General features: G+C 36.3%; 3 protein-coding genes and 1 non-coding gene across 9 annotated transcripts; 2 read left to right on the top strand and 2 right to left on the bottom strand.

The window, feature by feature from the left end:
* Positions 1 to 715: 715 nt before the first annotated feature.
* Positions 716 to 797, top strand: trnal-aag (transfer RNA leucine (anticodon AAG)). Its single transcript has one exon. It is a non-coding gene; the product is annotated as a tRNA-Leu (tRNA).
* Positions 798 to 1416: 619 nt separating this feature from the next.
* snapc2 (small nuclear RNA activating complex, polypeptide 2) lies at positions 1417 to 5466 on the top strand. 6 transcript variants are annotated; one of them, XM_077228321.1, is made up of 5 exons: positions 1417 to 1547; positions 2318 to 2579; positions 2665 to 2838; positions 3075 to 3615; positions 4025 to 5466. In XM_077228321.1, the coding sequence occupies exons 2-5, from the start codon at positions 2364 to 2366 to the stop codon at positions 4339 to 4341; spliced, it is 1248 nt and encodes a 415-aa protein (XP_077084436.1). In that variant the 5' UTR covers positions 1417 to 1547; positions 2318 to 2363; the 3' UTR covers positions 4342 to 5466. The 6 variants fall into 6 exon arrangements, with proteins under 6 accessions (XP_077084436.1, XP_077084433.1, XP_077084434.1 ...); XM_077228318.1 differs by having other exon boundaries at positions 1457 to 1547; positions 2315 to 2579; XM_077228319.1 differs by having other exon boundaries at positions 1481 to 1556; positions 2315 to 2579.
* Positions 5467 to 5644: 178 nt separating this feature from the next.
* Positions 5645 to 10652, bottom strand: LOC143737848 (uncharacterized). The gene is made up of 10 exons (XM_077229708.1): positions 10566 to 10652; positions 9733 to 9794; positions 9545 to 9619; positions 9236 to 9360; positions 9100 to 9150; positions 8298 to 8544; positions 7796 to 7957; positions 7111 to 7190; positions 6484 to 6623; positions 5645 to 6204 (listed from the first exon to the last, which is right to left on the bottom strand). The coding sequence occupies exons 1-10, from the start codon at positions 10650 to 10652 to the stop codon at positions 6160 to 6162; spliced, it is 1074 nt and encodes a 357-aa protein (XP_077085823.1). The 3' UTR covers positions 5645 to 6159.
* Positions 10653 to 10688: 36 nt separating this feature from the next.
* On the bottom strand, positions 10689 to 18162 carry LOC143737847 (uncharacterized). The gene is made up of 2 exons (XM_077229707.1): positions 17990 to 18162; positions 10689 to 14417 (listed from the first exon to the last, which is right to left on the bottom strand). Exons 1-2 carry the CDS (start codon positions 18048 to 18050, stop codon positions 11074 to 11076), a joined length of 3405 nt encoding a protein of 1134 aa, XP_077085822.1. The 5' UTR covers positions 18051 to 18162; the 3' UTR covers positions 10689 to 11073.
* Between the last annotated feature and the right edge of the window lie 6304 nt (positions 18163 to 24466).

The raw sequence follows: 24466 nt of genomic DNA, 5'->3' as shown, positions 1-24466 counted from the left end.
AATGCACCATTTGTAGGAAATAGTACATGAAACACGAGGACAATGGGCTCGAACATGACAAGGCATTCCGATGCAAGAGCTGTGTTTAGGTAATTATTTGTTTGTTGGTTTGTTTGTTTACTCAATAGTGTTTGTCAGTAAAATATATAACAACTTATCTGAAATTAAAATTTTCTCCTTTTAAAATCAATCATGTTTTATGAAATAATAAAATATCCAAAAACAGTCAAGGCATACACATTAATTTAATTTGTTTTATCCGAAGTTCAATCACCAAAACGTGTTGGCATCTCTCAGTTTTTACAGAAACAACCGCAGTTCTAAGACGTTCACACATCCACTAAAATCATGTCACGCAATCACCAGCAGAGGTCATAATCACCACAGAATTTATCCAATCTTCATGACAACATCTCATGCTTATTATATCAGTCTACCATTGTGCCTCTGTTTTCAATTATGATCCTGGGTTTTCATTTGGGACTCGTTTGCAACTGATGCTCGTGGTGGATTTAATATTTTAAGATAATGCAGTCCATATCAAGAATGCCGTAGCCTATGTATTAATTTTGAATATGTAGGCTATATTGTTATTATATGTAATAGCCTACATATATTCTGCATAAATACTGCATTTTATATAGGCATATAGGACTATATATATATATTCAGAAACAAAATCGCTCAAAATCGGTTATTTACTTTCCAGCTCGTAGGTAGCGTGGCCGAGCGGTCTAAGGCGCTGGATTAAGGCTCCAGTCTCTTCGGGGGCGTGGGTTCGAATCCCACCGCTGCCAGTGCTTTTGAATGTACGGCTAGCAGCAGCCGCAATGCTTATACTACATTACAGTTCTCATGACAAGAAAAGAATGCCCACATGAAGGCGGAACTGGATATGAAGTATAATGTCATAATGTTGCTTTAGGGCTTTAGTGGTTCCATCACAGGCGGAAGTACTTTACCGTACAATTGATGAAATGTCAGAACTGAGTTGACGGAAATAGATCTATCACATCATATTGCATGCGGGAGAAAAAATAAACAGAATAAGATAAATTGATTTTAGGTTCCAAGGTTTGAAAATATTTTATAATTCAGGTCTTTTTGTCACTATAACATGTTTAGACAAATACCGATTGTGATAGTATACCTGTATTTAAAGTTCATAGTATATTAAAATTACTGCAGTGAGAAGTTCGTTTTCGTGTGAAAAGTTTTAGCGGTCTCTAGTGGTGTGTTTCACAAATGACAAGTGGTGCAAACTCTGTAGGCCTTATCTGCTAAGTATAAACGAAAGTGAGAGCTAACGACCGCTTAGACTTTTATAATAGTTTTTTTATTAATTGAAATTTTGATATATACATATATAAAGTGTATATTGAATTAGACATAATAATCGAGAACAGCCTTTGCAAGCGGACATGTGAAAACGCATTTCAGCTTCGTGGTTTTTGAGCCTCTTAGTGGCTCGTATTGAGATACGGGTACTTCCGTTACCCCTCTATATGGCTCTGCCCCTACCGAAACACTTGGGTTGTGACAAGCTAGTAAGTTACGTAAGTTTCTGATCTTTAGACTTTCCATCTAGCTTATTGTAAGTAATTTTATTTGATGGTTAACGTTACCTTAAAGCTGTGTAAATGAAGTGAATATGAATATGAATATGAATATGTCCGTTGGTCGCTGCCCTACAGCTTAAAACTTGTTGAAAATATGTAATGTGGTGTGAAATCCTTAGTGCCATTTAACGTTAGATCGATAATAATGTTTTTCAGCATTCTGGCGCAATTTACAGAGATTGAAAAGATCCGGTGTGAGGTTATTGGGGCATTACTGCTGCATTTGTAACCTTTTTATATACATTCCTGTTATTAACTCCATTAAAAAAACTGACCTTCATTAGTTTCTCAGTTGCAAGTTTCCTCTTAAAGTCCTTCTTAAAGGAATGTAAGTTATGGTTTAAAAACATAAATAAGCCATTGATATTTAGGACTCCAAGCACTGAAGGTATCTTCACATTCATTTGAAATTGTCCTCTGACATCCTTTTAAATTTAATTGTTGAATGTGGGTCCACATAATCAAACCCTAACTTCAGTAAAGATTCAATATGGATGTTGCTATAAAAACCATGTCATAAGATACATTTAATTTAGATCACTGATTATTTTTAGTGCTTGAACTCTGATGATTGCCACTTGTGGCTATATTAATATAAAATGTTGCTTTCCCATTATTTTGTGCTCATGAACAAAGTTTGTTTAAGCTTGGGTAGTTTTTAAATATTAAATGTGAACATTTTCTTTTTTATACAGCAGGCAATTTCAAGTTACATTGGACATAACTTTTATCTAATCAGTAACAATGAAACCTCCATTTCGTCAGCGAACTGAACCGTCACGCTTTCTAATTAAGAGCATTGAGCAAAACCAGACAGTGAGAGACAAATCATTCTGCAAAGGATGGGCTCGCAAAGATCTACAGAGCTTTTTGCAAGCTTTGAAACTACAGAATAATTTTGAATCGGAGTTAGATCTGACTGAGCTTCAAAAGAAAGTTCCCCGACGATCTCTCAAAGAGGTAAACTCATTGCCATCACCTAAAACAGATTAAGCCGGATGAACATGCACATGTCCATTGTAATGCAATTACTGCTTGGTTTCAGATTGAAGGCCTGATAAAGTCCCTGAAGTCACGTATGCTGCAGAAGGTTTATCTACAGGTTCAGAGTCAGAGGAGGGAGCATCACAAGACTAAGGTTCCCATTGAAATCTGGGCAGAGCTGGTTCAGAAAATCTCCAGATCCCATGAGAAGACTATTTCCTCTGCCTTTTCTCAGGTAGACAAATAATGATGGATAATGTTTATGTTTGACAACAAGGTTGTGTTACTTATGATACTTTTGAACTACAATTATACAACACAAAGTTCAGCAATTGATTCTGTCGATGATCAATCTCTTATGACTCTCATTTATGACAAACAGTATACTGTATTTTACTGCTTTATTGCCTTTTATCACGTAAATCAGATAAAATGTAAATAATTTGTGTTTATTTTGTACTCCGTCATCAGATGCTTGTGATTGCTGCCACGGAGCCCTGTGGCCTAATGCAGTCTGAACCTCCACACCCCACCAGCCGAACACCTGCTTTCTCCAGACTTTACCCTGTTCAGTCCCCTAAAACCCCCTCTCGGCCTTCCGCCTCCGGCATGAGCCCAAATCCTAGCGTTTTCACTACCTCAGCTGGATCTCTTATTCAGCCTGACTCTAGTTCTAATGCTGTTGACCATATTAGCAAATTGGATAATGCATCAAGCAGTTCACCTGTAGTGCCTAACACACCTGAGACACCAACATCCTCACAGATGACAAGAAGCCCAAGCCAACTACAATCAGAAGCAGAACCAACAGTGTCCAGTCCTGTTTCCACTGATCCAGTGTCACCATCAGTTTCCTCAAATAGGCACAATCCAGTTCGATCGGGACTGTTAGAGCACAATAACTTATTATCCAAACCAAGAATGCTGAAGTGTGTTATGAATTTTGACAAGATTTATAAATATTTAAGTGGCGTTGGCTCTACAACCGGCAATTCGTCCCTTACTTCTATGGGTATGTATTGTTATATAATACTTTTTACGTATAATATTCTATTATGATATTAAAAATTGGAATAAATTATACTCTTCATGGCCATTTTACACATTGTCCCAGGAATGTGGAAGTTAGATCAACTTAATCAGTTTAAAAAGTCTCATAATAACAACCTTCATGCCGTTCCAAACCTGTATGACATCCTTTATTTTGGCTTTAAAAAGATTACAATGAAAGTCAATGAGGATCAATGTTGTTTTTTGAACTTTGACTTTCATAAGTCAGTCAGCCAATCATGTGGGAATGACAAGAGGGTAAATAAATAATGACAGAATTTTAATTCTAGGTGAACCTATCTGTTATACCTATGTGAAAAGATCTCTCTTTTTCCTCATATTTTTGCACATTCTATCTGATATGTCCTCAGAGAGTGCAGTGCTGTTGGATATGCTGATGTGTTTGCCTGAGGAGCTCCCCTTACTGGACTGCAAGGAACTTCAACATCACCTCCTCCAGTTACACACGCAGCTCTCCAAAACAGCTTCTTCTTCAAACGTCCCAGGTGCGAATTCTGATTCTACTGTATCAACACAGAAACTTAGAACTACTACTGGATCCTCCACTGAGTCTGTCACAGAACCAGCAAAGGACAAAGACTGGGCTACGGCTGGCACCTGTCCTCTCAATCCTTTGTTAGTTCCAGTAACCTTGCTGAAAAGACTGCCTCTGGATTCTGAGAAATGATATGCTTAGGCGGAACCCCTTCAGAATACAGCTGAGCCTAAGTAACCCTCTGTGTTTCACTTTTCTACAGGTTCAGATTTGTTCTTTTCTTTTGTTTGGGAAATGTGTGTGTATAATGTATTCATATTATTTCACTATACTTGAGTTGTTGATTTTGTTAAAATAAGTTTCTTATAAAAAATATCCAAGACATAAAATACAAAAAATAAATGTAACATTGAATATAAGTGTCTACATCTTCAAATTGTTGTGAATGGAAACAACCATTTATTGCAGTTTGTATAATTAAAGTTTTTTTTTGTTAAAGAACAATTTTCAAAGAACCAGTTAAAGGGATATTCCATCCAAAAGTGAAATTTCTCTCATCCTTTAATTACCCCTTAATGCCATTCCAGATGTATATGACAAACTTTCTTCAGATGAGAACAAACCTTTTTTTTTTTATCTTTTTTTTTTGTTTGTATTATTTGTTATTTATCTCTCCTATGGTTCCAGACCAAAATGCCAATGTTCATATTATAACACAACCTTATGTCGGATGGATGTGTGTGGAGGTAGCCGAGTAGTGGGAAGATTTGGAACCATCCCACCAAGTTTGAGATCTCTATGACTTATAGTCTCTGATGCTTTTAGGCCAGAAAAAGAATAATTGGCAAAACGGAACACAACACTTTGGTGCATGGACCCCTAATAAAGAATTACCTTTTAGAGTGAGAATCACTACACAGATGAGTAACACGGTTACACAATGACTCATGAGTCCAATTGCAATACAGAGGTACATCAAGTTAAGTTATGCTACCAATTGCAACGTGTCATGATATTGAAGCTCTTATCTGTTCCGCTCCCACAATGGCGTGTATAACTCACCATCGCTCACATTGTTTGACTGGCTGCCGATAAGATATCTGAGATAAAGAAACTCACTTTGCAAAACATAGGTTTGGGAATATAAAATAATGTAACAACGTAATCCGGAAGGACTAAATTGTGTGGTGGAATAATATATAGAGTAAGAAATCCATATGAACAGTGCTTTCGGAAGAACAAAGAGTGTTGCATGTCTGTGAATTAGAAAACATTGAAAAGTACAAAGAACTAATAAAGATACTCTCTGTTAGCTCATGATGTGCTCAAAATCTTAGATGTTTAAATCTGATGTTTTCTTAATGCTCATGCTCAGTACACAATAGCTCAAGAATATTATTTTGTTGTTCATGTATTCAATTGCAATTACAGGTTAAAAAAAGAAGACACCTAAAACAATTGAGAATATAGATATTTATTTATTTAAACATAAGAAAGTGTCAATTTACAAACGTGTGGAGTATAACGATAATAAATAATTTGTGGAGTATAATGTTAATAAATAATTTGTGGTTATGTAATTTACAAACCAATTCATATTAATGTAATGTCATAATGAACAACAATAATAAAACACAAGGACACCTGAAGAAGCACTAACAAAGTAAAACCTGTAAAATTATATAGTTCTACACTATATTCTTATGCTACCTTCATTATTTGAATAACGTATCTGAAGGGTAGCAGGGCATTTCTGAAGTTTCACTGCTTCTCTTCATCATGGAATCAAACACATGTGGTCGGACAATGTTTGTCAGACATCTGAGATACAGAAAATATGCACAATTGTACTACTAAATTTTATGGTATAAATAGAAATCTTTTTCTAACTGGATTTAGATTAATACATCAAGACTGGATATTTTAAAGCATCAAAGCAACAAATATATTCAATATGTCGAACAGAGCCGTCCTACTTGTGTTAAATTCCATGCATTTAGAATATCCCACTTAAATATCAAATGATGACCGGATCTGAGGTCTGTCCATTCTCATCTGTTAAGAGCAAAAGACATAATGAGGAATTTTCTAAAAACAATGATATAGTGATGCTACAATGCTTACATAAAAACCAGTACAAGAAAAATCACTGGCTGTTTGTAACAGGTACCTTCTGTGGACATATGCAATTGTGCAGTAAAAGTAGTCATAAATTAAAATGTATCCTTTATCAACCCTATGGCTGCACATAGTTTTAGATTTGTTTACTTTATACTGACTGTTTGTACAACATATGCTGATACATGTTTATCTGTGTATCCTGTCAGTACTCACAGGCTGATCTATCTGAAGATAGCGGAGATGAATATCAGGATCAGGTGAGAAATTCCGGGTGTAGAATCGAGCCGCAGAGAAATCTGGTTTTCCTAAACTGCCCTGCTTATGTGAGTATACTGGATTATAATACGTGTCATCTGGAAATACAAAAAATGGTAAGTTGACTAATCAGAGACTTGTTAAAAAGTAAAATTTATATTCAAACGGGGGGAATCTTCTATTATTGCACAGGAAGTCAAAATTAAATCATATATTTGTAGTGGGGTAGTGATCTAAGTTTATTCTCCGTATAGTTTATGGGTATAAATCAGGGATTTATGGTGTGCAAATGATGTACATTCGCTAATATTTCCCATAATGCATGCATTCGAAGCGCCCAGAAAAGACTTGCTTTTTTTTTAGATGCTCTCTATTTTGTGCTAGTAGCAACAACAACAAAAAATCTGTATCTGAAATACAGTGAACTGATTGGGAATGAATAAATTGTTTTCCTATCGATTCAGGTTAATTACAAGTGTTTTATGTAACAAATTTTTCTGAGATAACACTACTGTTAACACTAATTAATTGTGCACGACAATAATTTGGTGAATGATTCAAATGTTCTGGGGTTTTTTTGGGTACCTGATGTTTTCTTTTGTGGTGGCCACTCAAAGTCATCATCTAGCCATTCTTTCACAAGCTCTTGCTTAATGTCTTTATTCCTGTAAGTCAAAGAAATAGAATTATGGACAGGAAGACGTAAAAACATAAGAACACCATCTTTTTTCCAATACACATTTGGAAAATATGCTTTTTTCATTAAACCTGAGGGATTGCATTACCCCAGATTTTTAGAGTGACTGTCAGAAAGTTTTGAATCATCCACAGATTTTATGACAGGATTGTAGCCCTTATACATGTTAAATACTGCTAAATAATCAAATGGTATTAGAAAATTCTTAAGCAAACTGCCCTTTCTGGACTCGAGAGTGGCTGATGGGTTATTTTTAGGGCGGTAGTGGAACAATGATCGTGTAGTGATCTTATGTTCAAAGGGCATTGTGTTCAAACATGAAGTTTATCAGGACATTCTGCAGGCCATCTGTCCACCAATTGATGCTCAAAAGACGTCGGGTGATGTAACAAGGCAACAACCCAAAGCAAAGGAGTAAATGACCAACTGAATGACTTCAGCAGAAGGAAATACAACTTTTGGAGAGGCCCAGTTTGAACCTTAGTGAAATGCCTTGTTATGACCTCAAGAGTGCGACTCAGACTGGATATTCCAAAACATTTTGTAAAAAATAAGTTTCATGCGATAGCTTACCTTTTTACCGTCCGTTTGTTTATCACGAGATAAGCTGTCAGGATTGCTATAGTTATTACTGCAATTGCTGCTACTGTTCCCAATCCGGCATATAATCCAACCTTGTGCACCTGGATTCTGCAGTTGTCTCCCAAGAACCAGTAAGCTTCAGTATGGTGGCAACTAGAGCAAAGATGCATTATAAGTCCTTTTCAATTTTCATAAAGACATCTGTACATATTTGTTACTATTGCTTTGTAATTGCTTTTGTTCCATTTAGATCATTCCAGTTCTTCCAATCATTGGTCTTGATCACATGAAATATTTCATCCTATCAGAAAGATTCAAACTTTTGATATTGCTTGCAAACCAATTTAAGCATATATTTATATTTCTATAATCAAACTAGCCATTAGGAGATGCTTTTATTACTTAGGCTATGTCGGGGACAATATTTCTGTTTCCAGCCCAGATCTTTAACCACCACTATGGTTAAATAATTAAATATAGTGATAGTACATACTTGCAGATTGGTCCTTGTTCAGCAAATGTACAGGTGCCATAGTGCATACACAATTTTGGTCTAGGATGATCGTTATGGCACGGAGTCACACATGTCACTTTGCCATCCAACACAACAGCCTCAAAATCTTTTGGGATGTTTACAGAAATATTTTGTGCAGCCACAACACACACCTCTTTGGCCGGGGAAATAAAGAAACAGTTAACATAAATAATAAATACAATAAAAGTAAATAAATAAAAGTATAATCAATTGCCTGATTTTAATAGAAAATCTATGCTACTGTATATTTTTTTTATTTTTTTTGCTTCCTCAAATTAATTGTTGGTCTCTCTGTATAGCTTCTCTCCCAATTCTCTCGTTTTTTCACTGAAACCTTTTATAACCTTTTTTGACCTTTTCTAAGTAGTGTATTGGTTTCTAGTAACAATTCAATTATTAGAAATGAGAATTCTTATTGATAATGTATTGTGCCCTTTTTCTGATTTTGTGCATTTGTGTTTTATCTCTAAAATACAATTCATATGCAGAGGCCAGTTGGAAGTTATTTGTGTAAACTTTAAGCTTTTGCATAACTGTGATTGAAAACATGCAGAATGTTTTGAATATTTCAACATCAAACATTACACATTAAAACGCATTTTAGTTATTTCAGTAGTTCACTCGGTGCTTAAAAATGCGATTTTTGTTTTGGCATAGAATATGCAATTCAATGAAATGACAGAACTGATTAACAGTAGCCTATATAAAATAACACTATATTCATCTTGCTCCTAGCACAACATTTTTACTGAAAACTCACCACTGAGCTCAGTCCGTGATGAAGAGGCATTAATTACACGAAAGTCTGCAGCTATAGAAAAAAGACAACCATAGATTAACTAATCATCTAATAACTTCAGAATATATAAAGTGAGGAAATGCATATGACAACCTACTTGAATTTACTTTTAAGTCTTTGAGAGCCATATTCAACTGGTCAAGTACATTATTATAAGCCCCGATGGCATTTTCATCGTTTTTAATGGTACAAATAGCATCATGCTTAAATTTCAGTCTAAACCTATGATTTAAAGAGAGAGAGAGAGTGAGAGAGAGAAAAAAGACAAAAATATAAAATCAGTCCTTAAATTGTTTGTTTTTTTCAGTGTTTTCAAGCTGTATAATTACGTTTATTTTTAATTGATACATTAAAAAATAAATCAATTTATTATACATGTTTGGTTTATTACATTTTGCACTGTTACCTTCGTTCATTTTGCTTAAAAGGCAAGCTTCTTTTTCCTTTATGCCTATTTTGTTGACTCATCTGTCCACCAGCACTTTGAAAGGACAAAAAAAAGAAAAGAAACTACAATAAGACCTCATAGTCGTACATTATAAGGGCATAAATATAATTACAAAATAGCTTGTGCTATCAAAGTAGATGAATTACCTTAGATTTATGTTGTCCACTCTCTCAAAAGTAGGTATATGGCGGTCATAAATGGGGTTAACCTATAATAGAATGCAAATGTATCTGTTATATTTCAAGTAAAAAAATTACCTCCACTGTTCAAAATACTTTGTGAAAGTCTTAGATACTTATGTCACTTTTAAAAAATGTATGTTACTTCATAGGTATCAAAGTATGAAACAAAGAGGCATCTGTAAACAAATGATTAAAAGCTAGAGCTTTTCTCAGAGTTAACTTTTTCACTTAAATTAATCTCACTTAAATTACTTTTAACCAACCGGTCCCAAGCTGATTTTAGTAATATATATGCAGTTAGATCCACTCCCCAAATATATGGGTAATAATATGTAAGTGATCAAGCACATTTGCAAGAAACATGAATAGAAAATGAAAGGGCAGAATTGTAGAAATTTAAATGTTAACAACTTTCCTTGTGTCAACTCAGCAAAATAAGTAATTTAGACTAAGGCCTTTACTTAAACTGGCATAGTTCACCCAAACATGAAATTTCTGTAATTATTTACTCACCCTCAACTTGTTCCAACCAGTTGATGGGCCCCACTGACTTCCATAGTATTATGGAATTATTATTATTTTATGAATTATTATTATCAATGGGATCCATCAAATGGTAACCCATATTCTTCAAAACATCTTATTTTGTGTTCAGCAGAAAATAGAAATTCATACAGGTTTGAAAACTTTAGGGTGAGTAAATGATGACAGGATTTTCATATTTTGGTGAACTATACCTTTAAAATATGTAATTTTAAAATGGGGGAGAGGGAAGCCATCTAATCCATAATACCTACATTTTCTCTACACCTCTTAACAAACTCCAAATATTTTTCAGATGATGGGTTGTTATAATCATCAGTAAACATTTCATCCATTTCCATCTCAACGTGAACTGTCCTTTCAATGTACTCTGAAATAAAAGTAGAGGACATTTTAAGAAATCAAAGTAGTATAGGACTTTCAGAAAACAATTTGTAAAATTTTTAGAAAGTATAAGTATAAAATGTAACAACTAATTAAAACTAAAAAGGGCATCCTGCCCATCTCATGTAGTCGAGATACCATTGTTTTGTGGCTAAGTTTCTATGCAATTAGAAAAAGTTAAGCTATAGATTTATTAAGCCGCAACTTCATTCAGCTTCGAAGACATTTTAATTCACCACATTTTAATTAATGAGACCAATCTTACTGGAAAAACAACTGCACAAATTTTCCTTCTGAAGATGACATTGTTGCAAAATAATTACAGAGAAATAGGCATGTGAAGCCCACTTTCATGTGTGACGTAGAGATAAAAGTTAATCATACAATAAATTTTTTTTTTATATATTTGATATAACTTTTTAACAAACCTTTGACTGGAATTTCATTGTTAACATTATTGCATAATCTCCCCGTATAAGCAGGCAGACAGATACAAGCCAGGTTGTTTGAATGTGGAGTTCCACCATTTTCACATTGAATAGGTTTGGCGGTTATGGTTTCAGTCGTTGACTGAGTAGATCCTGTTGTTGTTGGTGGTGTTGTGGGTGTTGTTGTTACATTAACGGTAGTCATAACAGGTTCTTTTGGAGTTGTGACATCAGCTGTAGTTGAGGCAGCATTTGGTGTGGATTTGGTGTCTCCTGTAGCAGTAACTACTGTAGTTGTGACACTAGCAGAAGTAGAGCTGACATCTCCTGTAGTTGTGGCAGTATTTTCCGTAGATATGTCACCCTCAGTAGTTGAAGCGGGAACAATTCCTGAAGTCGTAATTGTACCTGTTGTTGTTGCTATATATGCTGTAGTGGTGGCATAATCTGTTGTTTTACCAGAATCTGTCATAGCTGTAGTAGAATCTCCAGAAGTTACACCAGAAATCCTTGTTGTACTTTCTGCTGTATTCAAAGGTTCACTGGTTTCTGTGATTTCAGTAGTTGCTAAAATATCTGGTGTATGAGTGGTGTCGACTGTAGTTGTAGCAGAATCTCCATCTCCTGAAGTTACACTGGAAAGCCTTGTTGTACTTTCATGTGGAGTTGTAGAGGTTTCTGCTGTATTCAAAGGTTCACTGGTTTCTGTGATTTCAGTAGTTGTTAAAATATCTGGTGTATGAGTGGTGTCGACTGTAGTTGTAGCAGAATCTCCTGAAGTTACACTGGAAATCTTAGTTGTACTTTCATCTGGTGTTGTAGATGTTTCTGCTGTATTTGAATGTTCGCTGGTTTCTGTGATTTCAGTAGTTGTTAAAATATCTGGTGTATGAGTGAAGTCGACTGTAGTTGTAGCAGAATCTCCATCTCCTGAAGTTACACTGGAAATCCCTGTTGTACTGTCATCTGGAGTTGTAGAGGTTTCTGCTGTATTCAAAGGTTCACTGGTTTCTGTGATTTCAGTAGTTGTTAAAATATCTGGTGTATGAGTGGTGTCAACTGTAGTTGTAGCAGAATCTCCTGAAGTTACACTGGAAATCCTTGTTGTACTTTCATCTGGAGTTGTAGAGGTTTCTGCTGTATTCAAAGGTTCACTGGTTTCTGTGATTTCAGTAGTTGTTAAAATATCTGGTGTATGAGTGGTGTCAACTGTAGTTGTAGCAGAATCTCCTGAAGTTACACTGGAAATCCTTGTTGTACTTTCATCTGGAGTTGTAGTGGTTTCTGCTGTATTCAAAGGTTCACTGGTTTCTGTGATTTCAGTAGTTGTTAAAATATCTGGTGTATGGGTGGTGTCGACTGTAGCTGTAGCAGAATCTCCTGAAGTTACACTGGAAATCCTTGTTGTACTTTCATCTGGAGTTGTAGAGGTTTCTGCTGTATTCAAAGGTTCACTGGTTTCTGTGATTTCAGTAGTTGTTAAAATATCTGGTGTATGAGTGCTGTCGACTGTAGTTGTAGCAGAATCTCCATCTCCTGAAGTTACACTGGAAATCCTTGTTGTACTTTCATCTGGAGTTGTAGTGGTTTCTGCTGTATTTGAAGGTTCACTGGTTTCTGTGATTTCAGTAGTTGTCAAAATATCTGGTGTATGAGTGGTGTCGACTGTAGTTGTAGCAGAATCTCCTGAAGTTACACTGGAAATCCCTATTGTACTTTCATCTGGAGTTGTAGAGGTTTCTGCTGTATTTGAAGGTTCACTGGTTTCTGTGATTTCAGTAGTTGTTGAAATATCTGGTGTATGAGTGGTGTCAACTATAGTTGTAGCAGAATCTCCTGAAGTTACACTGGAAATCCTTGTTGTACTTTCATCTAGAGTTGTAGTGGTTTCTGCTGTATTCAAAGGTTCACTGGTTTCTGTGATTTCAGTAGTTGTTAAAATATCTGGTGTATGAGTGGTGTCAACTGTAGTTGTAGCAGAATCTCCTGAAGTTACACTGGAAATCCTTGTTGTACTTTCATCTGGAGTTGTAGTGGTTTCTGCTGTATTCAAAGGTTCACTGGTTTCTGTGATTTCAGTAGTTGTTAAAATATCTGGTGTATGAGTGGTGTCGACTGTAGTTGTAGCAGAATCTCCTGAAGTTACACTGGAAATCCCTGTTGTACTTTCATCTGGAGTTGTAGAGGTTTCTGCTGTATTTGAAGGTTCACTGGTTTCTGTGATTTCAGTAGTTGTTGAAATATCTGGTGTATGAGTGGTGTCAACTATAGTTGTAGCAGGATCTCCTGAAGTTACACTGGAAATCCCTGTTGTACTTTCATCTGGAGTTGTAGTGGTTTCTGCTGTATTCAAAGGTTCACTGGTTTCTGTGATTTCAGTAGTTGTTAAAATATCTGGTGTATGAGTGGTGTCAACTATAGTTGTAGCAGAATCTCCTGAAGTTACACTGGAAATCCTTGTTGTACTTTCATCTGGAGTTGTAGTGGTTTCTGCTGTATTCAAAGGTTCACTGGTTTCTGTGATTTCAGTAGTTGTTAAAATATCTGGTGTATGAGTGGTGTCGACTGTAGTTGTAGCAGAATCTCCTGAAGTTACACTGGAAATCCCTGTTGTACTTTCATCTGGAGTTGTAGAGGTTTCTGCTGTATTTGAAGGTTCACTGGTTTCTGTGATTTCAGTAGTTGTTGAAATATCTGTTGTATGAGTGGTGTCAACTATAGTTGTAGCAGGATCTCCTGAAGTTACACTGGAAATCCCTGTTGTACTTTCATCTGGAGTTGTAGTGGTTTCTGCTGTATTTGAAGGTTCACTGGTTTCTGTGATTTCAGTAGTTGTTGAAATATCTGGTGTATGAGTGGTGTCAACTATAGTTGTAGCAGGATCTCCTGAAGTTACACTGGAAATCCCTGTTGTACTTTCATCTGGAGTTGTAGTGGTTTCTGCTGTATTCAAAGGTTCACTGGTTTCTGTGATTTCAGTAGTTGTTGAAATATCTGGTCTATGAGTGGTGTCAACTATAGTTGTAGCAGGATCTCCTGAAGTTACACTGGAAATCCCTGTTGTACTTTCATCTGGAGTTGTAGTGGTTTCTGCTGTATTTGAAGGTTCACTGGTTTCTGTGATTTCAGTAGTTGTTGAAATATCTGGTGTATGAGTGGTGTCAACTATAGTTGTAGCAGGATCTCCTGAAGTTACACTGGAAATCCCTGTTGTACTTTCATCTGGAGTTGTAGTGGTTTCTGCTGTATTTGAAGGTTCACTGGTTTCTGTGATTTCAGTAGTTGTTGAAATATCTGGTGTATGAGTGGTGTCAACTATAGTTGTAGCAGGATCTCCTGAAGTTACACTGGAAATCCCTGTTGTACTTTCATCTGGAGTTGTAAAGGTTTCTGCTGTATTCAAAGGTTCACTGGTTTCTGTGATTTCAGTAGTTGTTACAATATCTGGTGTATGAGTGGTGTCGACTGTAGTTGAAGCAGAATCTCCTGAAGTTACACTGGAAATCCCTGTTGCACTTTCATCTGGAGTTGTAGAGGTTTCTGCTGTATTTGAAGGTTCGCTGGTTTCTGTGATTTCAGTAGTTGTTAAAATATCTGGTGTATGAGTGGTGTCGACTGTAGTTGTAGCAGAATCTCCTGAAGTTACACTGGAAATCCTTGTTGTACTTTCATCTGGAGTTGTAGTGGTTTCTGCTGTATTCAAAGGTTCACTGGTTTCTGTGATTTCAGTAGTTGTTAAAATATCTGGTGTATGAGTGGTGTCGACTGTAGTTGTAGCAGAATCTCCATCTCCTGAAGTTACACTGGAAATCCCTGTTGTACTTTCATCTGGAGTTGGAGAGGTTTCTGCTGTATTTGAAGGTTCACTGGTTTCTGTGATTTCAGTAGTTGTTAAAATATCTGGTGTATGAGTGGTGTCAACTATAGTTGTAGCAGGATCTCCTGAAGTTACACTGGAAATCCCTGTTGTACTTTCATCTGGAGTTGTAGAGGTTTCTGCTGTATTTGAAGGTTCACTGGTTTCTGTGATTTCAGTAGTTGTTAAAATATCTGGTGTATGAGTGGTGTCGACTGTAGTTGAAGCAGAATCTCCTGAAGTTACACTGGAAATCCCTGTTGTACTTTCATGTGGAGTTGTAAAAGTTTCTGCTGTATTCAAAGGTTCACTGGTTTCTGTGATTTCAGTAGTTGTTGACATATCTGGTGTATGAGTGGTGTCGACTGTAGTTGTAGCAGAATCTCCTGAAGTTGTATCAGAAGAAAATGAAGTGATATCTGTTGTGAAAATAGAAACATTTCTTGTTATTGGTATAGCACTGAGCCTATTTTGCTGCACTCAGTGGAAAATATGTTAAAACTTAGCAATAAACCTTAACAACGTTTTGCAGTAGTCTTTTATGAGACAACTAAATAATCAGCACACTCTTAGAAGTACAGGTTCTATATAGAACCTTAAATGAAAATAAATAAAATTATAACCTGTTGAACATGAAAGTATTTTGCAATCATTTAAGACATTTCTCCTTATTTACAACTATTTAGGTGTTCTTTAAAATAAAGTCAAGAAGAACCCTAGGGGTCTATACAGAATTTTGTTTTTTTCCTAAGAGTTTGCTTTATTTTTATATCTAACTGAATCAAGAAAATTTACACAGTTCATTGTCACAATTTGGGGTTTGGGTTTCATTCTGTGCATATGTAAATGTGGACCATGATGATCATGCTCTGTCCAGTCCTAATAACAAACATGTGTGCACGCATGTCAACAAGACTGAGTGCTGTAAATATTTTTTTCATACATAACACAAGCAATTTTTTTAATAAGAACACCAAATGACATTACAGTTGCGCTGTGTCTCACGCATGAGCGCTGCGGTACACTGTCAAGTTCAAAGAAGTTCAGCTTTCTTATTTAAGCTTCTGTTTTGTCTGACCACTGATGTCTTTGTTATATGTTAGCCTATAACATTTTGTTTTCACATAATTATACTATAGCCTACATTCATAGGCTATGTGTTTTTGTGACTTCAATTTGCACATTGTTTTAAGTCGAATATTTAGCTGGTGTCACGTACTGGTGGTTGTAGAAATCGCAGAATGCAGGAGAATCCAAACTAACACAGTCTTTAATAACATAATATAAACACAACCACATAGAACAAAGACGATACCAGACAATTAACTGAATTAACTGAGGGCTTAAATACATACAGAGTAGTTAACTGAAAACAGAACAGGTGCTTAGATTAATTAACAACCAAGGAAATTATCAACAAATCATATTATTAAACATTCTTTTTAGTTGCAGCTTTTATAATATGTGTAGGCCTAGCCTATATACAATTAAATTATGAAATTCCCAATTCTAAATTTCTTAAATGAAATTTAGTTTTAATTGCTTGTGATGGAAATATCTAAATTACCTCCTTTAGTGGGGACAGCTGTTGGCACCTCATCAGTTGATGAAACTTCTGAAGGACTCGGGGGAGATGAAGTTGAAGAAGCATCTGTTGTAGATATAGAAACAGTTATAGCTTTAAGGGGATCTGATGTCTGAAGTCTGATGTATAATTGAGAAATCACTATTTTTTTGTATGAAGACAGTCTGGTTATAAAGCAAACACAAAGTCAGTCTAAATGTGATTTTTCACAAAATTAAACATTTCACTGTGATATCTAACAGTTCATGATTTAGACATCTATTGTGGTTTCAGATGAGGCCATTATAACTATTGTGCCATTTATGTCCCAGCAATTAATAGTATATGAAAAGAGTGTGTAACGATATTATACAGGTATGGTTCTCACATTAGCTTCACAAAAATATTTTGATAATATGATCATCTTTTTAATGGTGTGTAATTGTACAATTGTGTAATCAACACCTCTCAAACTTTTCCATCAAAAATACACTATTCCTGCATTTTCCACCATTCAATGTCCTTTAGAAGAGGGTTTATAGATTTTGAAACCAGAATAATCATTAAAGATTTACTTCTTCCACTCCGTTTCCTAAATCAACACATTGACATATATTTCTCTGAGAGTGTGCATATGGTAATGCCTACACCTTTTTTTCAACAGACATACTTTATTTCCTTTTAAACACCCTTTCAGGACCATGCAATCTTGTTTCTGGATGAATCAATGTATGAGATCAACAAAACATTTGGTCCTTTTAATTGGTTCATCCAAATTTATATCAAGATTTTATTTTTATTAAATTATATTTATACAGAATGTTTTAATATTTAACAATAGATCTGACAGACAAAACATTCAGTGCCAAATATTACTAGCCTTTTAAAACGTGTCAACACACTATGTTCTGTTGTTACATCATGAGATTTAGAATTCACTTTTTATACAAATTTTTTTTTATATAGGCTAACTAATGCTGGGCGAACTTTGGCAGGTCTAAAAAGCCAGCAAATATGAATTGATTCTTAAAATTTTTACTAATGTTCTCATTTATTCTCTTATTTGTCTAGAACAATATTTCAATCTTTTTATCTCTCTGCCAGACTATTTATATTTTTATACTCAATGATTCATATTTGTGTAATGTTTTAAACAGCGTCCAATGAGGAAGAAGATAGTCAAAGTATTTCAAAACAACAGCATGGTTTTATTAAATAAAGCAAAACTGATATCCAAATGGGTGCAAACACAACATGTTTGCATGCATGGCACAAATAATACCGGGAAATGAACTGAGGGACTATGAACTCAAAAAAATGAACAGGTGCCAATTAATCAAAAACCAACGAAGAGCGGAAAAATGAAACAAAGTAAATGGGTAACAAAGGGAAACAAAAAAAAGTGACACTAATTGTGAGAATTTTGATGTGTATTTTTCTCCCTACCTGAAATGAGAGACAGACTCAGGATCAAAATGAATGAAGATGTGTAGCTTATCAGAATCATTTCCGCAAATGATGCCAGTATCCAAACACATGAAAAATAATACACTGGAGCCTCCGTCTTTAACAGGTGTAGCCTCTAACACATCTCAGCTTGTGCACCTTCAAATGTCCAACTCAATGTGATTTACTGACCTAAGTACATTGGTAATATATTATAAGTCACACATTCTGAAAGCCTTAATTATGTATCAAAGTCCACTGTGAGAGAGGGATTGCACAGATCATAAAACACTGATAAAAAATATTTTTTTTCTCAAATCATTTCACATTGCTACATATTTCCCAACATCGTTTTATAATACACTGATATTACACAAACTGGTGGATATTTCCTGACTAGCCATAACGCTGTGAAAAACTTTCATGTTTTGGATATGATGGCTGGCTGAAGGAACGCGGCTGAAGGAACGCAGCTGTTACACAACTCATTCTTGTTACAGCAAAATAAATTAAGACAAATGATTAAGATAAATTTGAATTGGCCTTTTAGCCAAAAAAAAAAATTTATATATATATAAGATATTCAAAAACTACAAATAATTTAGCTTCTTATACTAGCCTATATCCATATTATGAATTTGTAACAATGGGCTCTAATCAGTTTTAACTTGCCATTTGTGGCTTCTTACGGAGAATGTCACACTACTGTAAGTGTGATTTGTTTCCCTTTCTTCATTATGCTCTTCAAAGATTAGCTGATAAAATATTTTAATATAAAATGCATCAATTGAAACAAGCACAGTTTCCACAAAATGCTAAGAGGATGTTAAAATGATTTTGAAAATAACCTTCAAAGCACCTTCAGTATATAATTGTTAGGGTTGTTTCTTTCTTTCATTCCCAAATAAATCTAAATTAATTAAATGTTCAATTTCTCTAGATAAATATAATTTAAAGTAACAGCAATAGATATATACATACAGAGAGAGAGAGACTGACAAATAGAAAGAAGATGTTCTGAGAAGGGATAATTAGAGTTGGAAAAAATGGTGAGAAATTAAACATAGGAATGTTTTCAGTAAATATTACCGTATTACAGTAATATTAATGTATTTCAGTTTCATTTATTGATAGATTCAATGATTGAAAACCTTCCTTGAGTTGTTGTTTCCTCATACACAGGTAATGACTTTCGAACAAAGGTCAATGTTATTTCATTTATTGATACATTCAATAATTGATTCAAGTCCATGCTAAAGTTTGTATTTCCTCACACAATTTTAACGTTTTTAAGAACAAAGGTCTGCTTTACATACTATAAGTTACCTATCTGTCAGTCGCGCTCAACATTACCTCAAAGACTGGCAAAAGGGGTCTCATTCGGGAGCCACAATCACCTCTGAGTTGTGATGGATGGATGAATGACCATATTGGCATTGTGGTCACAAATCTGGTTATATAAATGTGGTAGGCTGTATATAGTTTACACTCTGAGAGACTTGAGTGTTACAGCGGGAGGAATTCCACCGGGCCAGTCCCCACTCTGACCGCTCACTCCTCTAGCATGCCATGTGCCGTCGAGCTGCCAGATGATGGCACGGGTCCTTCTGGGCGGGGACCCAGCGTGTCATTCGGTGCTCCGGATGAGGATCAGATGTCGATAGCTGCATCTAAGAGTGGGCTATTTTCCTCAGGAGAGGAAGATGAAGCTGAGCTTACCCATTCTGGGGTGGTCGCTCACTCTGAATTGGATTCAGAGTTGATGGCCATGCTTGCCCGGGCCACCACAGGCAGTGGACTTGAGTGGAACCTTCCATCTTGTCCTGAGCACTCGTGGTTGAATGATTGGTTCCTGGGTGCAGCGAGCAGTCCACAAATACGTTCTGCCCCAGTGCCTTTCTTTCCAGAAGTGGATGAGGAGGTGCAGAAGTTGTGGAAGGCACCTATTACTCTCCAAAGCTACTCCACTCTCCCTACCCTTGCTGGTGGGGCCGCAAAGGGTTACGTGGATAATTCAGTTTTAATTGAGATGCACTTGTGCCCACAAAGTGCTGCCACCTGGTGGAACCATCCATGTCTCCAGTCCAAGACCTGTAAGATGATGGCAGCCCTGGATGATAAGCCTTACAGTGCCGCTGGACAGGCCGCCCTGCATGTGATGGCCATGCTGCAAGTCTATCAGGCCACAGCACTCAAAGTACTGCATGAGGGTAGTTTCCCTCCGGGCGACGAAAGTCACGGTGCCGGCTCTCGGCCAGACGATGTCCACCTTGGTGGTGCAGGTATGCTATCTCTGGCTGAACCTTGCAGAAATGCAGGATGTCAACAAAGTCTCGCTTTCTCGACGCCCCATCTTGCAAGGTGGCCTCTTCAGCGACTCTGTCGAGGACTTTTCCGAGCAGTCCTCAGCATTCCAAAAGCAGAATGAGGTCATTAAGCACACCCTGCGGTTTCTACACCTGCATGGTGTGACTGGAGACGTCTATCCTGCCACCCAGTCGAGCAACGCAGCCAGTCCCTCAGGTCGCCGCTAAACCCTCTGAGCGTCCATCTAAGCAGCCCTGATACGGGCAGCCCAGAGATGATCGCACCACTCCTTCCCCCATTTCTGTTCCACCGCTGGCCCCGCGGTCAGTAGTACCCACTTTTTCAATAAAAGTGCAGTTTCCTCAGCCTCTTGGGCCATACCGGGCATGGTTTGGCAATGAACGACACTCTGCTTCCTCACGAAGAGTTCAGAACGTATTTGAGGACTACTGCTGCACATCTCGCCATTTGGTTTTTGGTGTTGTGTTTTGCTTCAGTTTTCGCCACTCAATTTCTCTCAGGTTTGGTTTCTGTGGGCTGTATTTATGGCCTTTTATTTGCAAGTCTTTCATCTGGATTCATCAGCATTGTTTCCTCTTCATCAGAGTTTTCATCGTTAAATTCCCCTGTATATAGTTCTCTGGTGAGTGAATATCTCCATGGGATTTTGGCTACGATTTTGGCTACTGCTGGTCTCTTTTGACCGTTCTGTGAATTATCATCACTTAGAAAAGTGAATAACACTTCTCTTATGTTCTCACCTCCCCCGAGAATGGCCATTACTTTAACATTCTCTGAACTCATGCGATCAAACTATCGGTCAGTGGCGCACCTACCATCAGACATTTATCTATGGTGCATAGATCTGAAGAATATCCATCACTTACGATACAGTTTGTTCAACATGGAGTTTGTTCCACACACACACAACTACGACTGCAATATTCCTGCTAAATCTGAACTTTCCCCTGTAAACTGTAACTACTTCAGCTGCCCCAGAACTTCCAGTCAGGATTGGTGGTTTGCTGTTATTTTTAGGATTTGTTCAAATGTATGCTTTTTCCTGTTGATGTCTACACCAGTTTTGAGGTTTTAATATGCAAAGTGGAACTATTAAGTCATTTGCTTTGTGTTTTGATTTAAAGACTGCCGAAATCTAACAATGACTTGTAGTTTTCAGACTTCTTATCCTATGTGGTCCCAAGTTCTGATAATCTGTTGATTCTTGGTGGTTTTAATATACATTAAAATCATGAAAATGGAAAAGTTACAAATTTCATATCAACTACTGAAGAATAGTCTGTCTAAATTCCAGGAAGCTGTCTCTTTGCAAATGGCAAAGTATCTATTCAATGTAATCTTAAAAAATTCCAACTGCCCAAAGATTGTGTTCTCTTCTTTAAATTCAGTTTTATATTCATCTAGAGCAGCCAGTCCAAGTCGTAGTTCAGTCATGTGAGAAGTTTTGTAACATTCTGGATCCTTTTTAGTCAGGCTTTAGAGTGTGGTTACAAACAAAATTATATCACTGAATAAGGGACAAACATTTCCAATTGTCTTCAGCTCTTTTTATGATTCCAACTCTCCTGGATAACATTAAAAACCTAGGAGTTATTTTCCATCCTGAATTAAAATTTGACAAACACAGAAATTCTGTAGTCAGAGCCAGCTTTATGCAGCTTACGGGGCTTCGCAATCTTAAAAAAGCAATCTTACTTCTAATGACTTGGAGAATGTCATTCACACATTAATTTCAACCAGGCTGGATGATTACTTTAATGCTCTTTACGCTGGAATTAGCCACTCCTCACTCTTGTGTCTATAACTGGTACAGAACCATGCAGCTTGTTTTCTGATAGGGACACAAAAGAGGGAGCATATCACGCCTGTGTTAGCATCAGTTCATTGGTTACTTCTTCAATATAGGGTTGATTCTAAGGTTTTAGTTACATCTCGGATCTTCTTCATCCCTGTTCTTCCAAGAGAATGCTCAGATCCTCCTCGCAGCTGTTACTGACTGTTCCAAAATCTTGATTAAACACCAAAAAAGATAGAGTTTTCTCAATTCTCAGCATAGTCTTGGAACACCTTACCTATCTTCATTAGATCACCCCCTACTCTAGAATCTACATTTAAATAATCTCTTAAAACATATATATTTTCTCTGGCTTATGCGTAACTTGATTACACCTTTAGTACAATTATGTTTTAAAATTGTCTTGTATTATGTTTTTCTCTCCTTTTTTCTTTTATAATATTTGAATTTAAAACAATATTTTTTTTTACATTTCTTAATGTCTGTTTTTATGCAGCACTTTGGTCAGCACTCGTGTTGCTTTTAAGGTGCTATATAAATAAACCTGACCTTGACCTTGATAAATTTGTCCTTTCTTCAAGAAAAAGATCTTTACATCTGATATATATTTCTTGTCAACATCCCAACATAAAGATTACGTGACTATTATAACCTCTACATAGATATACAAGTGTGTGTGTGTGTGTGTGTGTGTGTGTGTGTGTGTGTGTGTGTGTGTGTGTGTGTGTGTGTGTGTGTGTGTGTGTGTGTGTGTGTGTGTGTGTGTGTGTGTGTGTGTGTGTGTGTGTCAAAAAGTTTTGTTTTGGTTTTGGTCCCTGGATATCTGTTCAGTTTAGCGTTCTAACCCTAGTCAGTGTCCTTGGCTTCTCTTGAATGTTAATGATTACTTTTAACTGTCATTTTATTAGTTACCATTGTTATCTTTGTGAATAAGTATTTCCTGTTTTGTTCAGTTCTTTGTCTATGATTGTTAAAATTATGTGTGTAAAACGTTTATGTTTCTCAGGAAAATATTTTTTTATAAGAGGGGTGGGACTGGAATACGACTTAATTACACAATGGAACATGGAAATATATTTTTAGCATTCGCTCATTATGCGAAGATAAAGATGATGTTTTATTTGCTGTCATAGTTCCAAAAAATACGCTAGTTATTTAACCACGATCAAAGTTTGCTTTGATGCCTTGAGAAAAATGTATACTGTACTTTGTTCTGGTGAAATGCAATACTCATTCAAAAAATATCTCCTGAACAATATCTAGGTAACTGCACAATCGCCATTTTCACCTTAAAGTGATAGTTCACCCAATGAAGAAAATTACCCCATGATTTACTCACAAACTCAGGCCATTCTATGTGTATATAACATTCTTCTTTAAGACAAATACAATCGGAGTTATATTAAAAAATGTCCTGGCTAATCCAAGCTTTATAATGACAGTGAATGGAAGAACAAAATTGGAAGCCCAAAAAAGTGCATCCATCCATTAAAGTAGTCCAAATGGCTCCGGGAGGTTAACAAAGGCCTTCTGAAGCAAAGCGATGCATCTGTGTAAAATAAATATCCATATTTAAAACTTTATCGACTAAAATAACTAGCTTCTAGCAGATGGCCTTCGCAAGTCGACTTACGCCAAAAGAGTAACACTTGATGATGTATGACATATGTAGGAGAGTAGCGTAAGCTTTGACGCCTCTCGCGGTTCAAACAAAAAGGGCTGGGCAACTAACTCAAACTCTTACATATTTTGAGAACATATTTTCGTTTTAGACTTCTAATTGACCGTGTTTTGTTTTGCTCTTCTGCGCTTCCTCGTTTGACAATCCATCATGCATCATGTCAAGGGTTACTCTTTCGCCGTAAAACGATGTGTACGGCCGTCCTTCGGAAGCTAGTTATTTTAGTTGATAAAGTTTTAAATATATAAAATTATATAATATTAAAGATATTTTTCTTACACACTTTTCTTACAAGGTGTGGATTAGTTTTAAACAGTGGCAGAGCCAGAGAGGTGTCCGGGGTCACGGGTGGCTGACATCTGAATGGCCACTCTGGGTGCCACCTCAAAATTTTATTCGCTACTGGCAGTTTCTGATGCTGAATTATTTTTTTATTTTTTTTTTACATTTGCCGGGAGTGCATGCAGTTTTCAAACAGACGAGCAGAGGATGACAGAATATGGTTGCAATATACCGAAGAATAAGAAAAACATCATATTTGAAGTTAGGTTTTAAGGTTTAACATCAGGGTTGTTTTTGCTCTGAATACATTTTATGAGGCTGCAATAGGCTACCAGTTTATCAGACTAGACAGATCGGTCGCGATTTAGCATAACAATCCGTACGCTTACAC

This window comes from Siphateles boraxobius, unplaced genomic scaffold, assembly GCF_051911475.1.
Source record: "Siphateles boraxobius isolate OS27281-9 unplaced genomic scaffold, OSU_SipBor_1 130, whole genome shotgun sequence".
NCBI classification, from domain to species: Eukaryota; Metazoa; Chordata; class Actinopteri; order Cypriniformes; family Leuciscidae; genus Siphateles; species Siphateles boraxobius.
Note: the sequence above shows the minus strand (reverse complement) of the source record. Positions and strands in the feature narration are given on the sequence as shown.